Source organism: Lycorma delicatula, chromosome 6 (assembly GCF_047948215.1).
Source record: "Lycorma delicatula isolate Av1 chromosome 6, ASM4794821v1, whole genome shotgun sequence".
Classification (NCBI taxonomy): Eukaryota; Metazoa; Arthropoda; class Insecta; order Hemiptera; family Fulgoridae; genus Lycorma; species Lycorma delicatula.
In genome coordinates, this window is record NC_134460.1 from 7,530,304 (window position 1) to 7,554,366 (window position 24,063).

A 24,063-nucleotide genomic window follows, 5' to 3' on the forward strand; every position below is an offset into this window, starting at 1 on the left:
AAAATTTACCAATTACAAGGGAAAACTATTCAGTCGCTTTAAATCTTCTTAAAAAAATATTTGATAATAAATACATAATCTCTGTTCATGTTATTGAAAATATTTTTAAAATTGGTTTCATTGAAAAAGAATCTGCAGATAATTTAGATCATTTTATTAATTAACTCAATGAATTTACCTGTAAATCCGTTGAGTTTCTTAACAATAGAAGACAAATACTTGAAAATGTTACAGCTAAACTTGAGTATAATTTGCAATCAAATAACACCCACTCTATTAACAAACAAATATTTAACAAACCCTTTAAAGATCAAAGGAAATATAACAATACAAATAAAAATTACAGAAGAAATTTAGTTAGTTACCATGCAAATTCAAAAATTATTCAATGTACTATGTGTAAATCCGATAATTGTATGAATAAGCATGTAAAAAATTTCTTCATTTAACAGTAGATAAACGCAAGGAATTTTTAGTCCAGAATAAGTGATGTTTTAATTGTTTTCGAACAGGTCACTATGTTGATAATTGTATGTAAAACATGTTCCAAAAAGCATCATTCCTTAATGCATACAGAGGAAATTAATAAATCTAGCTCTAAACCTGAAAATAATACTTATTGTGCATTAAAATTACAAACAAACAAAAATGTTCTATTGTCTACTGCTGCGGTGCAATACTGTAAACAAACATGGAAATTATCAGACATGTAGTGTTGCTTGATTCAGGCAGTAGCCAATTTCTGCGCAATGGAATTTGCTCATAAACTTGGGCTAACCTTAACAAAAAATAATCTTCCAATTTCTGTAATTAATAACTCGTTATGTCAATCAAATTACAGTGTCACAGTTAAACTATACTCTCGCTATGAAAACTTCACATTAGACATTGTTTATGCTGTATTACCGAACCTAAGTGACAATCTTCCTGCTGAATCATTTTGTTCATCTCATCTTAATTTACCTGAAAACTTATTTCTTGCGGACCCAAACTTTAACATTTCTTCTAATACTGATGTCCTTTTAGGTGCACAGTACTTCCTAAACCTTATTCTGCCGAATAAATTTATACGTAACCATCATTTTCCCTTGATACAAGAAACAAGACTAGGATATATATTAGCTGGAAACCTTCCTTTAAATGTTACACGCAACAATTCCGTTTCTTCTTTTTTCATTCGTAATGACGATAAACTTCTTTCATCACAGATAGAAAAATTCTGGGAAGTAGAAGAACCTATTTTAATCAAACAAACCTCTCATGATAACTCAATATGCGAAAGGAATTTCATAGAAAATACAATTAGAAACAAGGATGGTAGATTTTTAGTTATGTTACCTCTCTTAAATCAGATAACATCAAACTTGGTGATTCTCTTAATAACACCAATGATATTAACGATCAATTTCCTAATGCCTGCACAGCCATTTAATATGGCTGTATCGGTTTAACAGTTTGATTTATTTACAGATCTTTCAATAGTTCTCACATTATTAGAATTTCGTAATTTTTATTAACGATTACGTAATTTTTAATACATCTTGATAACAAACACAAATTAAAAATAATTTGTTTGATACACGTTATTGATGATTGTGCCGGCATGTCAAGGTTAAACGCATTACAATAGAAATAACGATGTGTCAGTAAATGTACGCGATAACCAATCGCTTTATTATTTTGTTAGGGCTACGAAACGGTTGCTGAAGTAGCAATAAATTTTATTAGTACAAACAATTTGTCATCATAATAGGCTGTTATTTGAAAATCCTTACCTACCGACTGATATCTTTTGTCCATGCGGCAGGGGCGATGAGGGAAGCTTAACTCCTGAACAAAAAATATTATATTTCACTAAATCGATAAATATTTTAAATTAAGTTGTTTGTGTAAGCTGTGCATCAGAAAAAAGCCGGCTGAAGGGTAAAGTCGTACAAATGTGTTTTCAGCTTTTTCTTTTAGTAATTAAATTCTAAATACGATATAAATTTGACGGTAAAAACATTATTTGGTCAAGAGGATAAACTTAGACGCAAAATGTTTTATTACAAATTATTGTTTTTTTTTTATTCTGATTAACGCTTTTAATACCGCGTCATTTGTAAATTAAAAACATAATTTGATCAAGGAGTTCAAATCTGGCCCGTTTCCCGGAAAAGTAAAAACGATAGATGTTCAAGGTTTACTCTTCATTAAACTGAACGATGTTAATGATAATTTCATCGATTTTGTTGAGGTAATTCCACCGATAATCCTGAGAAAAGTTTTTTTCATAACTTATTTGAACGGTAAATTATTTAGTCTAAGTAAACGATTTTAATGTAATCGGCATTATCGTTGGATTTTTATAGCGGGAGGATTCATTTTCTAATGTCATTCTTATTTAAAGGGTTTTGCGTAAAAATCTAAAATTCTTTTAATATTTATACCGCTGCTTGTGTTCAAACAAAGAAAGTTTTATTAATCTTATAATGTTTTAACAAAAACGATATTACACGTACTGATTTCAAGGACAAATGGTACTGTAGAAAAACCCTATAACAAAACGGCTAGTTTTGAACCATGAACCATTGTTTATGGCGGAATAGGGTGTGGCATGTAAAATATAGTTATCGTAAACATTTTTTTCTCCCCATAACCCATAATAATGAGATAGCAAGTATATATATAGGAATCGTTATAAATCATTTATTTAAAAATTAATCTTTGTTTGTTTTTAGTCGAACAAAAACTCTGTTCGATCGAAAAACTTTTTTGTCTTTTAAAAATGCTATTCATTTTAACGCAAACATAATTCCTCTCCTTCCGTTAAACACTGACAACGATACAATTGTAGTTATAAAAAATAAATGATATAATCATATTGCCCTCTTTGCGAGTTTTAAATTGATGAAAATTTGAATATTTAAAATAACACAGCAACAGCCAAGGAGAAACGTATATTTGAGAACCGATCGAGAGAAAGCGTAAAATCCAATAATTATTTCTTGTTAAGATATATTTCTTTTTATTAAGTTACGTAAGTTTTAAGTTGTAATTTACATTGTAATAACGTAACGTAAATTACATTATTACCTTACATGTTAAGTTTCATATATGTCTACTTATAAGAATGTGCAGATATATATATATATATATGTTAAATGCGTGCAAATTCTGACAATATTTATGAATACTATTTTTTTTTTTTAAAAAAGGAAGTTACTTTATTCAAGCGGTGTGTTAAATTAATTTATATAAAAAGTGTACGAATATAATCCTTAGGATTACAATAGTTACAAACGAATGCATTAATATTTCTATAATTAATTTACCGTGTGTAAATACAATTTTTAATTTACTATATTTCTTATTATTTAAAAAAAATATTTCAGGGCGTAGAACCGGCCGCTTTGATTTTACTTGTATGATATCCTTAGTTACCAACATCTACTGCAAAAGCATTACCGTGTAATTCACAACATCATTCGGTGTCTGTAAATCAAAGAAACAGTACAAGAAACGCTTACATTAAAATAATAAAATAAAAATTTATCGCCGATATATCCGTAGAAGAAAGTGAAAATATAAGTAAATACTCCCTCTAGGAACGATCAGAGTTAGTAATGATGCGGGAAAAAGAGCGCTATGGAGTACACTCAAATATGTAGCGTATTATTTATTACGAATTTTTTTCTTAAATTTAATTTAATAAATAATAAATAAGTTAATTTGATTTATATTTAAGCTTTCCGGTTCTCGTATCGAGTGAATTTGCATATGTATATTGTGAATATTGAAAACGTTTAATGTGCGATCATTAAAAGACGCCTAAACCAAATTTAATTGCATAGATTTGGTGACTTCGCTTTTCTTTGATCGATTTTCATCATTAAAAAAAAAATTTCACACAAGAGGTTATCAATTTTAGACTCGTAATAATCCCATTCTGAGATGCTGCCCGCCAGAGGAACCGCCTAGCTGCAGCTAGTTTTTTATCGTATTTAAATCTTTTAAATATGTCAGTGTTAATTAATAATCTATAAATGCAAAGAATAAACCGTTTAGAATAACACATACAGGTGTTTTTCTAAACGGTTTATTTTTCTCTAATTTATTTCGTTTAAAATAAAAATGTACTAACGGTTATTATAAATATAAGACGGGGGAGATAGTAAATAATAAAAAAAGAATTATCAAATTAGTAAATATTTATTATACTTTCGAGTTAGCTTTTTAAATACGTAAATTATATTATTTTTCTAAATTAATATAAAATTATCAATCTACGCTGAATTTGTATCTGAAATATGATCTAAAACATATGCGTTGAGTTTCATATAAAAACGAACATAAATTGTGTTTTGTGTGTTTGCGCGCGCGCGGAAGTAAGAAATATAAATTGTAAAAAAAAATAATTGTTCGTTGTTAAAATAATTAACTTAAAAATATTTCTTCACTTTATTAGGTGGATACACAAATAACACGATCGCGCGAACTTAATCGCGCGATCACAATACTTCCTTTATTTCGTACAAGGATGTAAAAGTCGATATTTATAAATAACAGTTATTCTAATTCGTCCCAAATTATTTTTATTGATAACCGGTCCCAAATTATTTAATTCACTGCTGTAACGATTCTATTTCGCAAATCTTGAAGAGTAGCAGGCGTAATCGGAACTCACCGGTTTGGTCTAGCGGTTAACTCGTCATTGCAAATCGGCTGATTTCGAAGTCGAGAGTTTTAAGGTTCAAATCCTAGCAAGGTTAAGAATAACTTTTTTACCGATTTCATTAGATAGCGGATACCGGTGTTCTTTGGTGGTTGAGATTCAATTAAACACATCTCACGAACGGTCGACCTGAGACTACAAAACTATGTAAAAACCGTTTCGAAGAAACCACGGCCGTCGCATTTCGAAAGAAGAATTTCTTAAGTTAGTATAATTATTAGGAAATAACCGATAAATATAAATTTGTAATTATAATAAATAAGTAATAATAAATATTATTTTATTTTCATAGAAATTTTGAATCGGTATTAGGAAGGAAAGGGTGAAAATTAGTTTAGACTTTGTAAATAATGAATTATCGTGCATAAATATAATAACTCCTGTACATTATTTTAATACAAATCGAGAAATGCAGGGAGAACATTAAAAAAAAAAAAGTTACATTGTGCAGGCACGCACGACGCGAAATAATAAGTTTCAGGTGGGAAACGTATTGTCCTATAAAAATATAAGTGGGACCTGACATTTCACAATATGCAATTTTCAAGGATGACGTAGCTTATCGTACGGTGTTCTTGTCGTACACGTATATTTAAACAGATCCTTCTTTCCAGTAATTTTCGCAAAAAATCAAACGAAAAGTACCAAAATACGTCAAGAATAATGATGAAAGTAATAAAATAGCTGAAAATACCGATTTTTAATGTCTCACTGTGTATTCGCGCGCTCGCGTTTTCCGTCTGAATTAATTTCTCAAAAAAAAAAATAGATTATAAAATTTCATATTACTTCTACAGCAATATAGTTTTGCTCCTAAAGGGTTTATATATTTTTTTAAAAATATTTACGTATACAAAAAATAAAATTAAATAAAGTTTAAAAACAATAACGGTTTACTTTTAAAACGAAATCGCTCTAAAAAGTAGAAAATAAATTTTCTGGTGATTTTAAGATAATGAAAATAATTTTCAGCATTTGTAAAAAATAACCCGTTGTGCGCCGAAAAAATATTATTTTGTCTTATCGATTTAATTTACGTTCACATTTTTAACTTTATTAATTATCGCAGATTACCTATTCGAATTCTTCAGTAAATATTTTACGAGCTCAGAATTCTTATAAATATTGAAAATTATTTTGATTATCTTATAATAAACAAAAATTATGTTCTACTTTTTAGAGCGATTTCGTTTTAAAAGAAAATCGTTATTCAGTTTATTTATTTTTACTTTTTATTCTCCCGCTCCAACTCGTTCAAATATTATATCGTAAATTCTTTACAGGTATAAAACCTTTGTTAGTGCAAAATTTAACTTGTATCGGTCGAGTAGATTTGGACGAAAGAATAACAGGTGTACACGTTGTTCTGCCGGATCTTTTATAAAATTTTCTACACGTGAAAATAACGGAGAAATTTAATATAAAATATGTACGAGTTTCCGATTTACGACTGATGAAAGAGAAGCAAAAAGGTTTTTCTTTGTTCGATTCATCTTACAACGCTGTTTATTTTCTTCTTCAGAATACAATGCTGTAAAAGTTATGGCTCTTACCAAAAATACGGGTCTTTCACGTTTACCTACCGTCTTGGATCTCATATCGAATCAATTTTTTTTTTTAATAGTAAACGATACGTGTTTTAATGTAATGTTTTGTGGAAATAATGGCGAAACCACTTATCATCTACTCTTTTTTTTTATTTATGAGCACTGAAAGTTGGAGGGACGTAAAAATCGCGATGGATATAAAACGAGTTAAAACCCCCTCGTTGTAACTTTCTTATTACGTACCTTTAGAATTACACCCGAAACAAACTTAAAACAAATAATGTTGGAATTATGGCCCAGACCCTAATTAAACGGCCCGGTCAACCGAGGTATTTACTTTAATTATCATATTTAATTAAAAAATTTAGTTTCATATTTTCAGTTATAAATTACTTAACGCAACAAACTGAAAAAAATTTTGACATCAAAAGTTTCTCAAGTCCTTTTACTCTCGAGATTTTTTCGATACGTGTTGTTTCGTTACAGGTCTCGCTGTAGCAGATCATCAGCATCAGTCTCCCGGTTATCCACCCGAGGGAACACACTATTTTATCTAAATGATAATTTTTCAATATTTATACCGCATTTAATTTACACTAAATTTTCTTTATAAATAAAATAAAATAAAAGCTCGTTTTATATATATTAATTTTATTTTATTAACCGAACTAAAATGTTATAGTAAAATTTTTAAAGTTAAGAGACTTTTTCGTTATGTAAAACCTTTTTTTTAAGTTTAGATTATGCAAATTAGTTTAATTGGTTTCTTGAAAATAATTTTACAATTAGTTCGATTAATGAAAATTAATTTCTTTATATATATGTATATATATATTTTCTTTTCATTAATGGGGTTATAGTCTACCCTTTTTCTTATTGTTGTCTGCGAACACCAGTCATCATCTATGTGCAGAATATTGAAATTTATTAAAAAGTGTATAATATAATGTTTTTATTTTTTATCGCTTTTGTTTCCCCAAATAAGATTATTATAAATATGCGATAATTTAATTTTAATTATTTTAATCGGTTCAAAATACATTAAGTTGTTTTAGATGAAGCCATCATTATCCGGTTTGTTCGCTGTTACAGCGGTTTTCTTTGCGGTTCTTCAGCATCTATCCACCGGCGCCAAGTCCATATCTTTATGTCCTGTTGGTTCATTAAAGCGCCGATCGATTACATTTTAATAACGAATTAGAAGAAAGAATACGAATCAACCTGGCTATTATCATGGGCTGCACCATCGCATGGCAATAAAATTAAGGTAATTTATACTACTATTATATTTTGTGAAAGGCGGCAGTGGACTGAAACATAACGGTATGTCAGTAAACTATACATAGTATTCGAATCCATTATATTAAATTTATAGCTTGATTTTGTTTGCACTTTTTTCTGATTATTGAAATTTCATTCTCCCATCTAAAGTTTTTTCCGAAGTTACCATGTCATCAGCTAATGGTAAAATGTAAACATTTAGATGTTGACTTTTGTATTTTTTTTTACAAGTATTTGTATTTTCATATTCTATTCTTCAATCGATTTTTCCAGAGCGAAATTGAACGATGTGAGAGACCATCATCTTGTCTTACTGTCATTTTTATTTGAATGGGTTTCGAAATTCAACCTTAAATTTTAACTTTTGAGTATGTTTATTTTATAATGCTTTAGTGTTATTGACAAATTCTTTCAATATTTTAACCAGAGCTTCTATTGAATATTCCTTTAGTAATCTTAGAAATATAAATGTTAATTCCGGATCTCTAATTTTTTGGTATGATTATTATCATCTTATAATTATTTTTTTTGCAGAAACTAGTTTTTTAGATTTTTACGTTATTTATTCTCAAATTATCTATGGTGGAAATATATATCTTTTAAAACTCAGCTCTATCAAACCAGCTGATATTTTTAATTTAACATTTTCAATTTTTATCTTCAGCAAATAACTGTTTTTTATTGGCTTTTAAAATTAACTCTGGTACTACTTTAATCTAAAAGAAAAAATCAGATTTTTAGATTTTCTCATTTTTTACAACCAGACATAAAGTGTCAAATCGCTTCTGAAAACAGTAACAATTCTCAAAAATACTTTCTTTTTTTAAATCAAAAATATCCCATGTAAGTATATTCCAACTAGTAGTATTTCAATTACAATAAATAGAATTCAATTGAGAATTATTTAGACAAATTTAAGTGAAACTTATGAAAAATCGATATTTTTGTTTTCCTTTTGAAAACTCATATTTTATTTTTGGTTAATTGAAACCCAACCGCTAAAGAACATCAATATCCACGATCTAGTACAAATACATATAAAAATAACTGGCTTTACTAGGACTTGACCGCTGGAACTCTCGAATTCTAAATCAACTGATTTGGGAAGACGCGTTCTCCACCAAACAACAAAATAATTATCGTGTTATATTTTCATTAGTTTCATTCATACTGTACAATCTACAGTAATAGTAGCATTATATTATGAACTTTGTAGACTTAACAAAGTAAATTGTTATACTGGACGAGACATAAAATAAAAACACAAATATCAGAATTGATAATTATTAATTTTATTATAATAACCAAACAAAATGTTAATATTTTATCAAATACAATCGTAATACATTACAGTACTGAAAAAGTTCAAAGGAATAACATAAACAGTAGTAAATATAATAAAATATTAAAATGGAAATAATTACAATAAAAAATTGAAACTAAATGTAAACCAGCCTAAATGTACTTATGGTAGATTTCATCAATACAAGGAGTTAAATTAAGAGCCGGTTGCGAAGGACACAATGGACAATAATATTGGGATTCTCTTTTGTTGCATGCGCACTCGAAATTCATCGGTTTCCATTTGCTGTGAAATATGAATTGGGGTCTTGCCAATGCCTCTATAAACTGCTAGTTCCAGCCTTATTTTCTATCAGTTAATACAGATTAATTTTTAATAAGAAGTCAGTAATGATTTTATTTCACCTCATCTATCCCACAGCTGATACAATTTTTAATAAAAAAAAAACTAACACAATTGACTAGAAAAATGCTGTAAGAGTCCATTGAACATTAAAAACATGAATTGTAGCAATTATAATATTTGTAATCCATTGTACACCGAATAAGTATGAAAGACTGATTAACCGGTCAAGCAGACAAATGTAACTTTTACTAAGAAACATACCTGAGTCCAGATTAAATATGGAGAGGGAGAAATTATACATACTTGTATATTACAACAATTATAACTTCAATAAAGAAATGTAAATTTGATCGGCTGATAAAAGGTAATGGCATCCAGGAAAGATGATAAAGACGATTATTCCCTTAATACCAATGTCGGTGATAGAAGGGATGAAGATTTAATTTGCAAAACCTTCATTCATTTCCTTTAAATTTACAGTTATTAGTAGTTTGGCTAAAAACTTTAATTCTTTGATTAAATTTTTTTTGTTGAAACTATTTCAGAATTTCGAATGTAATCTCAGAGCCATTCCAAATAGTTTATTTAGTGAAAAAATATTGCTCTACATAATTCGTATATCTTTTCTTAAGTTTTATAGACAGTGTGATAAAATTGTATCGAAAAAAGTTATTTACCGGTGGAAAGTATAGTTTACAAATCCCAAAGCTAACCTACTTGTAAAAAATCTTAACTGCAACCTTATGAAAAAAAAAAGGTGAAGATAAATCTAAATAAAAACTATATCCTTACTTCCATTAAACCTAAGGCATTTAAGATGTAATTAGTCCTGATATATTAGATGGAATGGAAAGAGAGATAAATAAAAGAACTCAAAGCTTAGCCTACTTGTCAAAAATCTGAAATTTAACCTTAGCTGCAAAAATAAAGGTGAAAATAAACCTAAATAAAAAACTTTATCCTTGCTTCAGTAGAACCTTACATATTGGGAATGAAACAGATCTAATCGGGCCTGATATTAGACAGAATGAAAAGAGAGATAAATAAAAGAATAAGTTACAGAAACAAGTTATATTGAAACAAGTCCTCTGAATAAGAGAATTCTATGTTGAAAGAAGAATCGATTAATTTGAGATCCACATGTATTTCAGTGGTGTTTTTCTAAAGTGAAACCTTGACATTGAGTTCAACAGATTGCAAGCTCAAGAGATGTGACAGCAGAATAATGATTAGTTAAGACTAGGGAGGACGGCATACAGAATCTTAATACAGAGTATTAACAATAATTACCGTATTCAAAAATTGAAAGAATCAGAACGACTAAAATTACTCAAACATCTTTTATAAATGATTAAGCAAAGATACTTCAACCGATAACATGATTGATTAGTAATGCTATCAGTTTTATTTCTAAAAATTATATTAAAATTAATGTTAAGTCTAAGTTAATATTATGACTAAGTTAGTCTAAGATTTTTTTCTCAGCCATTTGAAAAAATTTCATTCTTACTAATCTATATTAAAAATGACAGATTAAGAAAGCTCAGGCGACCAATAAGATTTTAACATAACATTTGATGTTGATGACTGAATATGAAATGACATTCCAATCAATAAGGTGTTGCATTGAAGTAGGTGAATCTAAATTATCATTTCTGTATTTTATTTTTAAAAAACATAAATTTTTTTTTTGAATTCAGTAATTTCATACGTTAACTAATAAAATTCATTGAAGAAATACCTTTTTGTTTTATTTTTGTAGTGGATAGTCACATCTTCATATTCATAATTAAATATACATAACCATGAAAATAAATGATTTTATTTATGGAAAGCAATAAAATTTAATGAAGGAAAAAAATTCATTTTTTTCTGTAATGTTCTTTCTTATTCCTGTTTAGGCATTACTTCAGAGGGTGATATGTGTGTTTAAGCGAAGTGTAATCTTGTACAGTTTCAGTTCAACCATTCCTTAGATGTGCGGCTTGAAATCCAACCACCAAAGAACACCAGTATCCATGATCTAGTTAGTATTCAAATATATACAAAAGTAACTGCCTTTACTAGGATTTGAACGCTGGAACTCTAAATCAACTTCTGGACTTCTAAATCAACTTATTTGGGAAGATGTGTTCACCACTAGACCAACCTGGTGGGTTTTCTGTAATGTTAGTTTAATTTGAAATTATGTAGTGTTACATATGAAGTTGTAATTGACCGATTGCATGCATCAACGTGTTTATCTCGGTATATAAAAAAGTTTAATTTTATGTAAGAATATATATACATAAAAATAGAGGTACTTTTGCGGTGATCACATTTAATATGAATACAAACATAACCTCACAAATTGGTGAGTTTAAAAGAGCGAAATTCTTGGTTCATATTTCTAGGTAGTATTTTTTTTAAATGCTAGGAATACGATGTTAAAAATAAAAATTCAACAGTTTTTTCTAAAGTGAAAGTGACAGAAGCTTAACCAGCTTTTGTCTTCAAATAACACTGATGCTACATTTTAAGGAAATAATATTGACTGATGTGAAGTAATAATATTCTATGATTTAACGTAAAATAATGCATGATGTTAGGTGGTCTAATCCAGAAACATGAATTTGCATTCATATTTATACATGTATTTTCTTTTAATTTTCACATTCACTAATGAATGTCCATGAATTTCTTGATAAAATAAAACATAAATTATGAAAATTGGATCATTGTTTACAAAATAATTGCTTCCAGAAGCCCGATAGTACATAGCCTACAGTATCCATGTTATAAATAAATCCATCCATATTATCAAATTATTAATATTTTATAAATATTAATTTGTTACCAACAAATCAATTCGTATTTGTTTTTGGATAAAATATTTCATTTTGGGTAAATGTTTTCTTTAAAATTATGTGTAGGAAAACACTCCCCATGTAATCTTTTACCGTACCTTGTACAGACAGTTCTTGTTTTTCTTTTTAAAGAAGACAACCAAAACAAAAATACTTAATGCAACAAAACTGCTGGATTACATGAATTCACAGCTTTGAAATAAATTAGTATAAGAAGCTATAACAGGTAAGTTACTTTTTACCTTATTTATGATCAGATACCTTTAGAACAGAATTAGTATATATTAACTACCAAACTACCATTTTTTTGTTGAATATGATTTATTTCAGTAAAACATTTTTTAATCATTTTGATGAAAAATATGAGTTACGTATGTACTTCCAAGTACATGAGTAACGAGAACAACTTACTTCTTAACAAGTAGAACAAAACTAAATAAGTAATTCTTAAAAACAAAATTTAATAATACTGTACATCAAATAATACACTAACTTCTTACAAACATTTAAAAAAATAATACAAACACATAATCTAAATTTTATACTACGTACCATTAGTAAATCTTAGAAGTTATATAAATATTAACTATTATGAAGATAATTTTATAGAAATTTCTTCTTTATGAACAATAACGTGTTTTTCTAATCTATCTTTACTATTAAAAGACTTTTGACAAATATTACACGTAAATTTCTTCACACCTGTATGAATTATAAGGTGTTTCTTCAAATTACCATTATTTTTAAAAGTTTTTCACCAATATGAATAGAAAAATGTCTGTTTAAATCACCGCTTCGATAAAATGAATTTTGACAATGTACGACGGTAACTTTTTTCACTGACATGAATATTATTGTGATGCATCAGATTATATTTTGACTTGAATGTTTTTTCACAATGATTACACGTATATTTCTTAGCGTCATTAATATTTTGTTTATTACACTCCACTAATCTATCGCTTACATCATTGTTATTAATTTTTATATCGTGTTCAAATTCGAATGTTTTATCGTTATTAAATCCATCAGTACTAACACTGTCGATTTCATTGATTTTTTACATAAGCGATTACGTAAAACGTTATCTTTGCGCTTCTTGAGAATCATATATTTCATATTCTGAATATTATCCTCGACATTTTCTAAAACACCTACAGCAGAGAGACTACTGCAGAACACTATATATCACCTTGAAGCTTGGTCCAGGATTACGGGTTTCACATTTTCATCCGAAAAAACAAAATGTGTAGTTTTTTCTCGGCTACGAAACCCCTCTATTCCGCAAATTTTTCTGAACGGTGAGACTATTACTATCTCTAATTACGTTAAGTTTTTAGGTTTAATTTTTGATAGCCGTCTTACTTGGGTCAAACATTTAAAAGAATTGAAAACAAAATGTTCCAAAATTCTAGATATGATGCGAGTCCTTACTAACACCAACTGGGGAGCCGATAGATCATGTATGATACGTTTTTACTATTCCTTTGTTCGCTCCCGTTTAGATTACGGTTGTGTGGCCTACTCATCAGCTCGTCAAACCGTGCTTAAAATGCTGGATAGTGTACATCATGCTTTCCTTCGGCTTGCCACAGGCGCGTTTAGATCTAGTCCTGTCACAAGCTTACTGGTAGACTGTGGTGAACCATCACTTTGGGATAGACGAGACCAGCTTTTATTATCGTATTTTGCTCGTCTCAGAAGACAACCAAATCACCCGGCTCTTGAGTCAGTCTTTAGAAATCCTAATCTAAGAAAGTATGAGGACCATCCACGTCGTACTGCACCGGTAGGTATCCGTACCTGGCGTCTGCTGCAGCATATAAATGTTGACAAACCGTCATTCTTTCCTATATATCCTTGCTCATATCCTCCGTGGAAAATAAACCTTATAAATTTTAATTTTGACCTGACCACATACAATAAACAATCAACACCATCTATTGTCTTTCAGCAAATGTTTCAGTGTGTTCTCTCCAAGATGAAACCAGACGCGGTTGTATACACTGATGGATCGAAACAAAATGATACAGTTGGGTGTGCATTTGTTGTTAATGAGAGAACTTATATGTTTGGTCTACCCGGTATTATGAGTGTGTTTACCGCTGAACTATACGCTATAAATAAGGCTCTAAACATCATTAACCCTAAATATAGAAAAATTCTTATTTGCAGTGACTCGTGTAGTGCTCTCCAAGCCTTAAAAAACTTTTATCCCAAACATCCTATCGTCATTGAAATTTACAACGCAATCGCTGAGTTGAATAATCGCAACACAGAATTAAGTTTTTGCTGGGTCCCTAGCCACGTAGGGATTCCAGGTAATGAACATGCAGATTCCGCTGCCAAAGAAGCATGTAACCAGCCTCCTTTCACCACCCGAGTTGCTACTTCTGATTTCATTAACTATGTAAAACAATTATTAAGAACAAGGTGGCAAGGTGATTGGACAGCTACCGTTGATAATAAACTCCGTCAGATTAAAGATTCTGTGTTACCATGGAACTCCTCATACAGAAAACCCCGGCGTGAGGAAGTAGTTCTCTGTCGATTGCGGATAGGACACACGAGAGTCACACACGAGTACCTGTTTACAAGAGGACAACCACCTCTATGCGCAAGATGCAACTGCCGCGTGACTGTGCGCCACATACTCGTGGACTGCATATGTTATGCGGCATTGCGTCGTAAATTTAAAATTCCTAGTAACATCCGTGGTATCTTGCGTGACGATAAGGAGGTTTTAAACCGGATGTTTATATTTTTACGTAGTATAGGGTTAATACAAAAAATTTAATAAGTATGTATTCTTTCGTAATTGTATGTATTGTCCTATGTATTGTTTTTGTTATCCGAGTAGGGAGCCTTTTACACTCCCTATCGGATTTTTTTTTTTTCCTATATGTATATATTCATTTTTTTTTTTGTTTGTTTTTTAAATTCGTCTGTGATATTAGTTGTAAGATTTTTGTGATATTAGTTGTAAGACTGTAAACGTAATAGTTTTAAGTTTTATCTCCTTTTTTAGTTTTAAGTTTTATTTATTTTTAATGTGATAGTTTTTAACATAGTTTTAAGTTGCATATTAGTGTTTTTGTTATCTGAGAATGGGCCTTTTACACCCATTCCGGATTTTGTTTCTGTGATAGTAGTTTTAAGTTTTAATGTTATCTAAAAACCTTAAATTATTTTTATTTATTTTTCTATTTATTTATTTTCCGGGCGATGATAACGTTCAACCGTTTTTCGCCCAAAAAAAAAAAAAAGAAAAAAAAGAAAAAAAGCATCAACTGAATATCCGCACTAACATTGTGTGAGTTTCTGCCGCTATTTTATCAAAATAAATATAGAAATATTTCTAATTGTCATACATTATTTTATATACAGGTGATTACAAATAAAATATATACTTTCAACAGCTTTATTAAAAATTTATTTTTAAGAGATGAGATGATCGCTTACATAATTATATAGAATTCTTTAAGTTCTTATTTATAAATGTTTAATGTGTACACCATTTTTAACACGACAGATATCAATTTATTGTATTCGTCCCAAACATGTGCAAGCATATATTGGTCAATGGTAGCAACAGCATTTCTAATACGTCATATTAAGTCGCCGATATCAACAGGAAGAGGCGGTACAAAAACTTTGTCTTTTACATAACCCCATAAAAAGTAGTTGCAAGGTGTCAATTCTGGACTACTTGGTGGCCAACACTTTCACCATACGTTGATTTACCATATTTTGTTCTAAAATGCCACTGCACGGCAGTAACAGAGTATGTTTTGGCTAATTCGAACACACAAAAAACTTTCTCTACAGCAGTAGTAGTGGCCACCTTACCAGTCTGGTAACATGACACATCAATCAGCTGAGCAGATATACCAAGACAGAGCACCGGGTTGGTCTAGTGGTGAATGCGTCTTCCCAAATCAGCTGATTTGGAAGTCAAGAGTTCCAATGTTCAAGTCCTAGTAAAGCCAGTTATTTTTACACGGATTTGAATACTAGATCGTGGATACCGGTGTTCTTTGGTGGTTGGGTTTCAATTGTACATGACTACACTTCCTTTACACTCATACATATCATCGTCTGAAGAATTATCTAAACGGTAGTTACCAGAGGCTAAACAGGAAAAAGAAAGAAAGATATACCAAGATAAACTTTAAAAAGATTCCCTGTAAAACCATATCATTTATTGTATTCACATACACTAGTTTAATTTTTATAAGCTATCAAAAATGTATATTTCAATTCTAATCACTCTGTATTACCACAGGTTGATAACCTGGAAATGTTTAGATTAAAAAAACATGCGTAATTAAGAGTAAGAATTAAGCAAACAATCCAAATTATAACACTAATAAGTTAAATTAAAAACGATTGAACACATTATATTTTTAAATAAACAACTTTACCAATTCTTCCTGTTTAATTTTATATTGTTCTTCCTTTTTTATAAACATCAAACCTTCACAGTTACAGTTTTTATCCAAACTTAAAGGATCATTTTTTACCGCAATTAATTTTAATTTCCACATAAAGAAATAAATTAATATTTGTAACATTTATCAAAAATCTTTTAATCAGATTTGTATTTTGGAATACATCTTAACAATATCCTTCTTAGAGAATTGTTTTGACCTTTTAAGAAAATTGATTAAGGAAAAAAGTAATAGCATTCTTTAATATGTGTATAATTTAAAACTAGTATGACAAAAGTTTTCTAATGTTTATAATGCAATGTATTTTTCTCATTTTTGTATGTTACAACTTAAGGCCGGGAATTTCTATCTTGTTTGCCTCAAACGCAGATTTTTATATTACTGTAGATTATAATATATGATGAAGTATGTTTATGAACATTTTAAGCCCTGAACCATGGCAGTCAGAAAATTTGGTGTAAAAAAGATGTGTAAAGTTCTCAAATGAGACTTTTGTCCAAATCACAAGTTTAAATGTGGTTTTCTTGAACTTTTTTTTTCTCAAATAACGCTGATCTTGATTGAATCTAAAGCCTCATTATGATTTTATATTAACTTTAACATCACCTCTATTTTTTAGCTCTATTTTTTATTTTTTGGTAGTTGTGTTTTTTAATTTTTATAATTGTTTTTATTATTTAATACTGTTTAGTTATCATCGAGAAAAATTTACAGTTAAAAAACTTTTGGATATAATGTATTAACATTCTGAGCAAAATAAGAGAATTGTAAACATTTCACTTTATTTATTTAATTGACATACACCAATTTAAACTTACAGATTTCTCAAATGAGTGAGTTCATTGAGAAATCTTTTACCATGTGGATTACACAGCAATTTTCTGGAATCCAAATAACTAATGGCTAAAATCTCCAATTGTCTCATGCAATTCTGTGCTATGTAGGCTGGCCCGTGGCAAAAAGATGCGAGTGCTCAGATCTACGACAGCTCTATCTAAGGTAGTCCCTTTTAGTTTATACACAGTCACAGCCCGGCACAATATTAGTGGCACATATGCCGTTCTACTTTGCCCTGTCTCGCTAAAGCATCAAATTCAACAATATGGGCTCAATCCGATGACAACAGCATTACCTGTAATCTTACTGTCATCAAAGTCTACACAGATCATTTGTGTGAGCTCATCAATGTCATGCTGGTCTTGACATAGTGAGGGCCAAATTCTCTGAGTATATCAGTTAATTTTTGTTCTGGTTTGGTTCCATCATGATTTTGTATTATACTAACAAAATCACCATTCAAATTTTGAAAATTAGGTGACTGCAGAGATATTATAAGAGCACCTCCCAAAATAGCACCTCAGAGGCAACTCATTTGTTACCAGTTGATGATGATGATCAGTCAGCCTCTCGAGAGGTGCTCAGATCACCTTACCACTGTAGCCTCACACGCAGTCCTCACGGGAGCCGATTATTATTAAACAGAAATTCTTTTAATTTATTTAATATTGTCTTATTTTACTTATCAATTTAATTCTATTATTTTTTAATATTCATTCTATTGATTTGAGTTATTCAGTTCAAACCCAGCAAACACAGTGATAGAGACTCGGAGTTCATTAAGTCAATTCATTAAAGTTTGTGCTTCAACCGGAAAATCTTCACTACTACATATATATTTATATATATACATATATATAAATATATATACATATTTACATAGCCTGTGACACTTTTTATAATGTAAGGATTCCAATGCGGAGTCATACATTTAATTCTGTTCGGCCATTGGGCTTGTACAGTGGTACAACATTTGTTGTGGTAGATATTTGTTGTAGCATGGAACAACAAATGTACCCTCATGAGGGTATCGGTACAACTTTCCAATACCCTCATCGTAGAACAGAGCTGCCTGTGTTTTCAGCTGTGTTTCTACATTGGTCTGCAGCTCGATGTCTGTGCCAAAATGTTGTCCTCCTAGCCGGCATTTCATGTGAGCAAAGAGGTGAAAATCAAGTCTGGGCTGTATGATGGGTGATTAAACACTTCCCAACAAAAACGCTGCAGAAGCTTCTTTGTTACAGCTGCAATGTGCGGCCAAGCATTGTCATGGAGAAAGACAATGCCTGAAGACAACATTCCTCTCCACTTATTCTGAATTGTGGCTTTTTCACAAAGTTCTCTCCTAGCCAGCGTTTCAACATTTTGGCACAAATATCGAGCTGCAGACCAGCGTATAAACATGGCTGAAAACACAGGCGGCTCCGTTCTATGACGAGGGTATTGGAAAGTTGGTACTATGCTACAACAAATTTCTAAATCGGAGTGGTGACTATGTAGAGAAATAGCGTAACTATGTAAGTACTTGTTACAAATAAAAATTTTTTTTATTTTCACTGTGGTTTTAATTTTGTGACCGAACGGATCTTGAATAAAAAATAACCCTCGTACATATACCCTAAATACATCACACTCCTTTTTGGGCAGTTTTGTAATAATAAGATATCAAAATTACATACTGCCTGTTATACAAACCTAAAACATTATTTACATTTTGAAAAGAGAAATTTCACATGGATTTAATATTTAAAACTCTCTGATTTATTAATATTAGCACAGTAGCTTTTAAATAAAAGTAATTTTTCTAATGATAAGTGTGCATTAATTAAATAGAATAAAATACAAATTCAAAGTAAAAACAAGAATATAGAGTAAAGGGTGGTAGATTTAGCTGGTATGACTATATGCTCCATTCCATAACTCTATTCAAAGAGAATAAAAGTACTCTTTACTACAGCTGTAATAATGAGATAAATGTCATTTGTACTGTAGATTTCAGCGTCAAAAGTGCTGCATTTTCAAAAATTAGGTCAACAATATGGAATTGGATGCAGTTTAACATTTGTATGAAATGAAGAAATCTATTGGTAGGAGAGTTTCTTAAACTGGTACAAAGGATTTAACATCAACTAATAACAAAAATTGCCTAAGAACTGAGCCAATGAATGGAATAAATGAATCATTCCTTCATAATGCATTGGGGATGAGTTTATAAAAATTCCTTCTCTTGGAGATCCAAATCCCAAAACAGCATTTTCCCAATTTCCAAATCAGTAGACCAAGGCATTATGGAAATCAGTAGTGACTGATTTTTGTCTGAAAAGCTTATATTTGATGTTTAATTTTTTTTTAGTTATGAGATAATCAAAATTATGATATATTACTGAAAATTCTAAAAACTATTAAACTTCATTCTCGTTTTTTTTTTTAATAGTAAAAAGATTTTTGATTACATCTATAAAAGAGAATTTTATCTAAATTTTAGATTATTTGATTTTAAATCTATACAAGAAAATCTGTATGTAAAAAGAAAAATTACAGAGAAAAAATTACATTAATGGACAAAGATAAGTTTTGCATTTGTAAATGAATGTAAAAGGTTTAAAGTATCCTGTAATTAATATTATGATTGGAATAACTTCAACTCTAATTATAATTTCATGTAGTGATTTATTAAAATACATACCCTTAGAAATCCATTTAGTTTGTTTGAAATATTGACAAATTCATAATATTTCATTTTTCCAGGTGCTATAAAACGGATGAATGGCATTTTATTTATAAGACCTCCAGACATATCCACTATACGAAAAAGTTTAGTGATACTGAGTAACAGTTCTTTCAAACGTTCATCATCCAGGTCATAACGTTGACCAGCTAACATTGTCCAGATTGTATTAAGAATTGATGTTCCAAACATGCAATCCGTTCTTAGCGACTTTTCATCCTAATAAAATAATTGTTTGTTTAATTTAGGTTTTACGTTTTCATATAAGACATGAATTGCAATATAGATTACTATTTAAAATAGTAAAAATTAATTACTTAAAACTATAAATTTTAAATGATATATTAAACCATTCAATAAATATGTTTTCAAACTTTACATGATAGCAGTATCTCAGTCACTCTTGCCACTAACTTCATCAGTTAATGCTAACAAATGACATCAATGAAGCTGAAACACAGATATTAGAACTTCAAAACATTGTAAATAATACTGGTCTCAAAATATCATTCAAAAAGACAGAAATTATGCCCCAAAAACCAACACAATTAAAAGAAGTAAACATAGCAGTAAAATCATAATAGTAACCCACTTTAAATACCTTGGAAAAATAACAATAAACAACCTAAACAAATAACCTCAGTCCAAACCAGAACAACCAAACTAGCTAAAGTACAAAAATTAACCTGGTACACGTAGAGTAAAAAAGTCTATCCAGAAATGCCAAAATAAGATACTAGAACACAGTTATAAAACTGGAAGCCACATATGCAGCAGAAACACTCTTTCACCTAAAGAAACAATCAAAAACCGACAAACTCCATCGTGCCCGACAAAGTTGTGTGCAAAGAATTAGAACTCATCCTGATAGCATGCATAAGAGGAGACTAGGATTCTTTGGACACATCATGAGAACGCAAGATTCCAGACTTCTGAAACAGCAGGTACAGTACAATCTCAACTCAAAAAATACCAAGACAGGATGCAGATGGATCAGAGAAATAACTGAGAATCTGAAGGAAATTGACCTTAACCAGAAAACACTACAGACAAAATAAGATTAAATGAAAAAATCAAGGGCAAAAACAATCGCTTCATACTCATAAGAAAGATACTAATTCAACATGAATATTTTCAACACCAAAAAACGCATGGAGATTGGAATGTATGAAAATGTACTGGTAGGTTTGCAAGGCCGGAACAGTCCCTTTGAAGGGACTTGGATAATGGACGGACTAAAGTGATCATTTGCCATCATAAAAGATGAAAAAAAAATGGTAGTACTTGGTCATACATAACATCCTCTGAAGTAATACCTGATTGTAATTCCCAGAATCAGGAATCAGGCTAAACAGGAAAAAGGAAGGTAATATTCACCAATAACCTATTTTGAGTCTTTGACTAATGATTAAATGGTTAATATGTTATTTAGAATCATTAGTGAGAACTCTCTAATAAATTTATTCTCCTTAATTTCTGATAAATTTTATTTAGATTAGGTGTGAATTTTTACCTTAGATTAGTTTTTAGAAAAAAACTCACTCACGCAATAGATATTTCAATCATAACAATTTTTATAACTTAAAAAACAAACTGATATTTAAGGAATCAAGAATATAATACTTCCACCTTACACAATGCATGAGATGAAGTGTTGAAGAGGGGTCTGAGAGAATAAGTCAGCAAACCTACAGGATGATCATAGTTACATATTGTATACCTCTAGAACATCAATTAAATGCTCTAATTATGTGTTCTTGCATATTGATTTTTATAATGACAGCCATGGAGTATCATCATGGTTGACCTTTGCATCTACTTACATCAGCTAAGACACTGACCTCCACTACATTTAGTCACAAATGTCAATTACCTATTTACAATTACAATTTGTACTCCCTTCATGAGAAGGAAACAGCTCCACAGACAGAGCCACTCCCCCTCACTAATAAAGTATGAAAGCAAAATGTGCTTGAGAAATGTGTAGAGTAATCTTTCAGAAAGTATGCAAGGGAATTATATCTGTTACCTTAATAACACTGCTCACTTGCAATTGATGATTGTAATTTATTACAATAAATACTTTCCATTTAAGGAAAGATGGTTACAGTAGTAATAGCAGTAGCAGTAGCAATCAAGGCTGAAGAACCTGCTTATCATATCAGTTTTGCTATTATTATAAGAAACATATACAAGCAGCATATACAAGGTCTGTAAATAAAGTAATGAGACTAATTTTTTTTGGCAGCCAAAGTGGCAACACTGTAAAGTTACAAGTAAATATATGGTTATATGAACAGCTGATTTATATTAGGTATTAATATTTTTAGTCTATTTTTGCCACGTGAGACATAAACAAACTTTTCATGAAATGAGTTTTTGTTGTACGTTATAAAAATGAGTGATACCAATTATGAGCAGTGTTGTGCAATCAAGCTGTGTTACGGTGAGAATGCTACTGAAACTTTTTCAAAATTGAAAAGGGCATATGGAGATAACACTCTGTCACAAGACCATATTTTTAGGTGGTTTAAAGCATTTTCAGATGGCCGGAAATCAGTTGCGGATGATCCACATTCTGGAAGACCGTTAACGTCAAAGATGACGATGTTGTGTGAATCAGAGACTTGATATGGTACGACCAGCGACTAACTGTCTGAATGACTGCAGAACAATTGAATCTAACCATACCACAGTCCATCAAATTTTGACAAATGAATTGGACGTAAAAAAATCTGTGCAAAATTGATCCTAAAAACCTCACTGTTGAACAGAAAAATAACAGGGTGGAAATGTGCCATGATCTTCTAGGGTGAATTGAAACCGATTCTGATTTTCTAAAAAAATGTTATTACTGGTGATGAATCTTGGATATTTGAGTATAACCCAGAAACAAAACGTCAGAACAAGAAGTAGCATACTCCAAACTCACCACGTACCAAAAAAGCTAAAACAAAAAAAAAATGAGCAATTCAAAAATCAAGCCATGTTAATTTGTTTCTTTGATAGTAATGGCATTGTCCATAAGTTGTTTTTGCCTACAGAAAATTAATGTGTTTACCAAGAAATTCTTGAAAGACTATGGAAAAGAGTTGCCTGCATGAGATCAGCCATAAAAGATAATTGGATGGTGCATCATGACAATACACCTTGTCACACTGCACCCTCAATTAATGAGTTTTTGACAAAGAAAAACATTCCTGTAGTTCCTCAACTACCTTAACCACCTGACTTAAGTCCCTGCGACTTTTTCCTGTTCCCAACTTTTAAAAAAAACACTTCAAGGACACCATTTTGCAACAGTACAAAACATTAAAAAGAATATGTAACTGACCATCTGAAGGATATTCCAGTTTCTGAGTTCCAACACTGCTATGAAGAGTGGGAAAACTGTTTGAAGTGTTGTGTCGCTTCCCAAGGGAACTATTTCGAAGGTGATAGAGTCCATCGTAAATAAAAAGTTTTTCTGAATCAGTCTCATTACTTTATTTACAGACCTCATGTGCCACTTTCATTTATTGCCTAGATCTGATCACAATAGAAGTATATTAAAAGTAATTTTAGCCTTGACATTCGTCTTTACATAATATTTATTTTTCTGAATAAGGCTACTCCCAGGACAATAAATAAGTGTAAGAGACATTACACAAATATAATGAAACATCAGATGCTAAAGTTTGTAGTTTACTTTTTTATTCAAGTATGTATATCTCCTATATTATTTACTTTATAATTTACATATTAATGTTGAAGAAATCTTGTGTATATGAGAATTAATGTACAAACCTTGCATTTTATTTTCAACCCTGAAACAAGCTCTGATGTTTCTAAGATGATCCTTTGTTCCATTGCACTTCTTCCAAATCCAAATGATTTTAAATTTTGTAAACAGAAACGACGTTGGTCTTGACCGATAGGCCCATCAATAAATGCAACACCTAAACAAAATTAAATTTGATTGGAAACTTTTTAAATCTATTCCACTGCACCTTTTGCTAAATGTGAAAGTTG

General features: G+C 30.3%; 2 protein-coding genes across 15 annotated transcripts in view; one reads left to right on the forward strand and one right to left on the reverse strand.

Moving 5' to 3' along the window:
* The window catches only part of LOC142326454 (uncharacterized), a 161,834-nt gene that overhangs the window by 96,016 nt on the left and 41,755 nt on the right, over positions 1-24,063 (forward strand). Inside the window, exons 4-5 of one of the 13 annotated variants that reach the window (XM_075368984.1) lie at positions 7,308-7,528; positions 11,092-11,342. The exons of 1 other annotated variant lie outside the window; for it this stretch is intronic. In XM_075368984.1, coding sequence (XP_075225099.1) covers positions 7,308-7,462 — 155 coding nt within the window. In that variant the 3' untranslated portion in view covers positions 7,463-7,528; positions 11,092-11,342. Of the gene's footprint in view, positions 1-7,307; positions 7,529-11,091; positions 11,343-24,063 lie in introns of those variants that run through there. 11 more of the 13 variants (XM_075368985.1, XM_075368986.1, XM_075368987.1 and 8 more) reach the window with 11 other exon arrangements.
* Positions 1-24,063, reverse strand: part of LOC142326452 (methyl farnesoate epoxidase-like) — a 42,308-nt gene that overhangs the window by 3,348 nt on the left and 14,897 nt on the right. Inside the window, exons 3-4 of one of the 2 annotated variants that reach the window (XM_075368981.1) lie at positions 23,839-23,990; positions 20,011-20,271 (exon numbers count right to left, since the gene is read on the reverse strand). In XM_075368981.1, coding sequence (XP_075225096.1) covers positions 20,011-20,271; positions 23,839-23,990 — 413 coding nt within the window. Of the gene's footprint in view, positions 1-19,911; positions 20,272-23,838; positions 23,991-24,063 lie in introns of those variants that run through there. The other variant, XM_075368979.1, reaches the window with a different exon arrangement.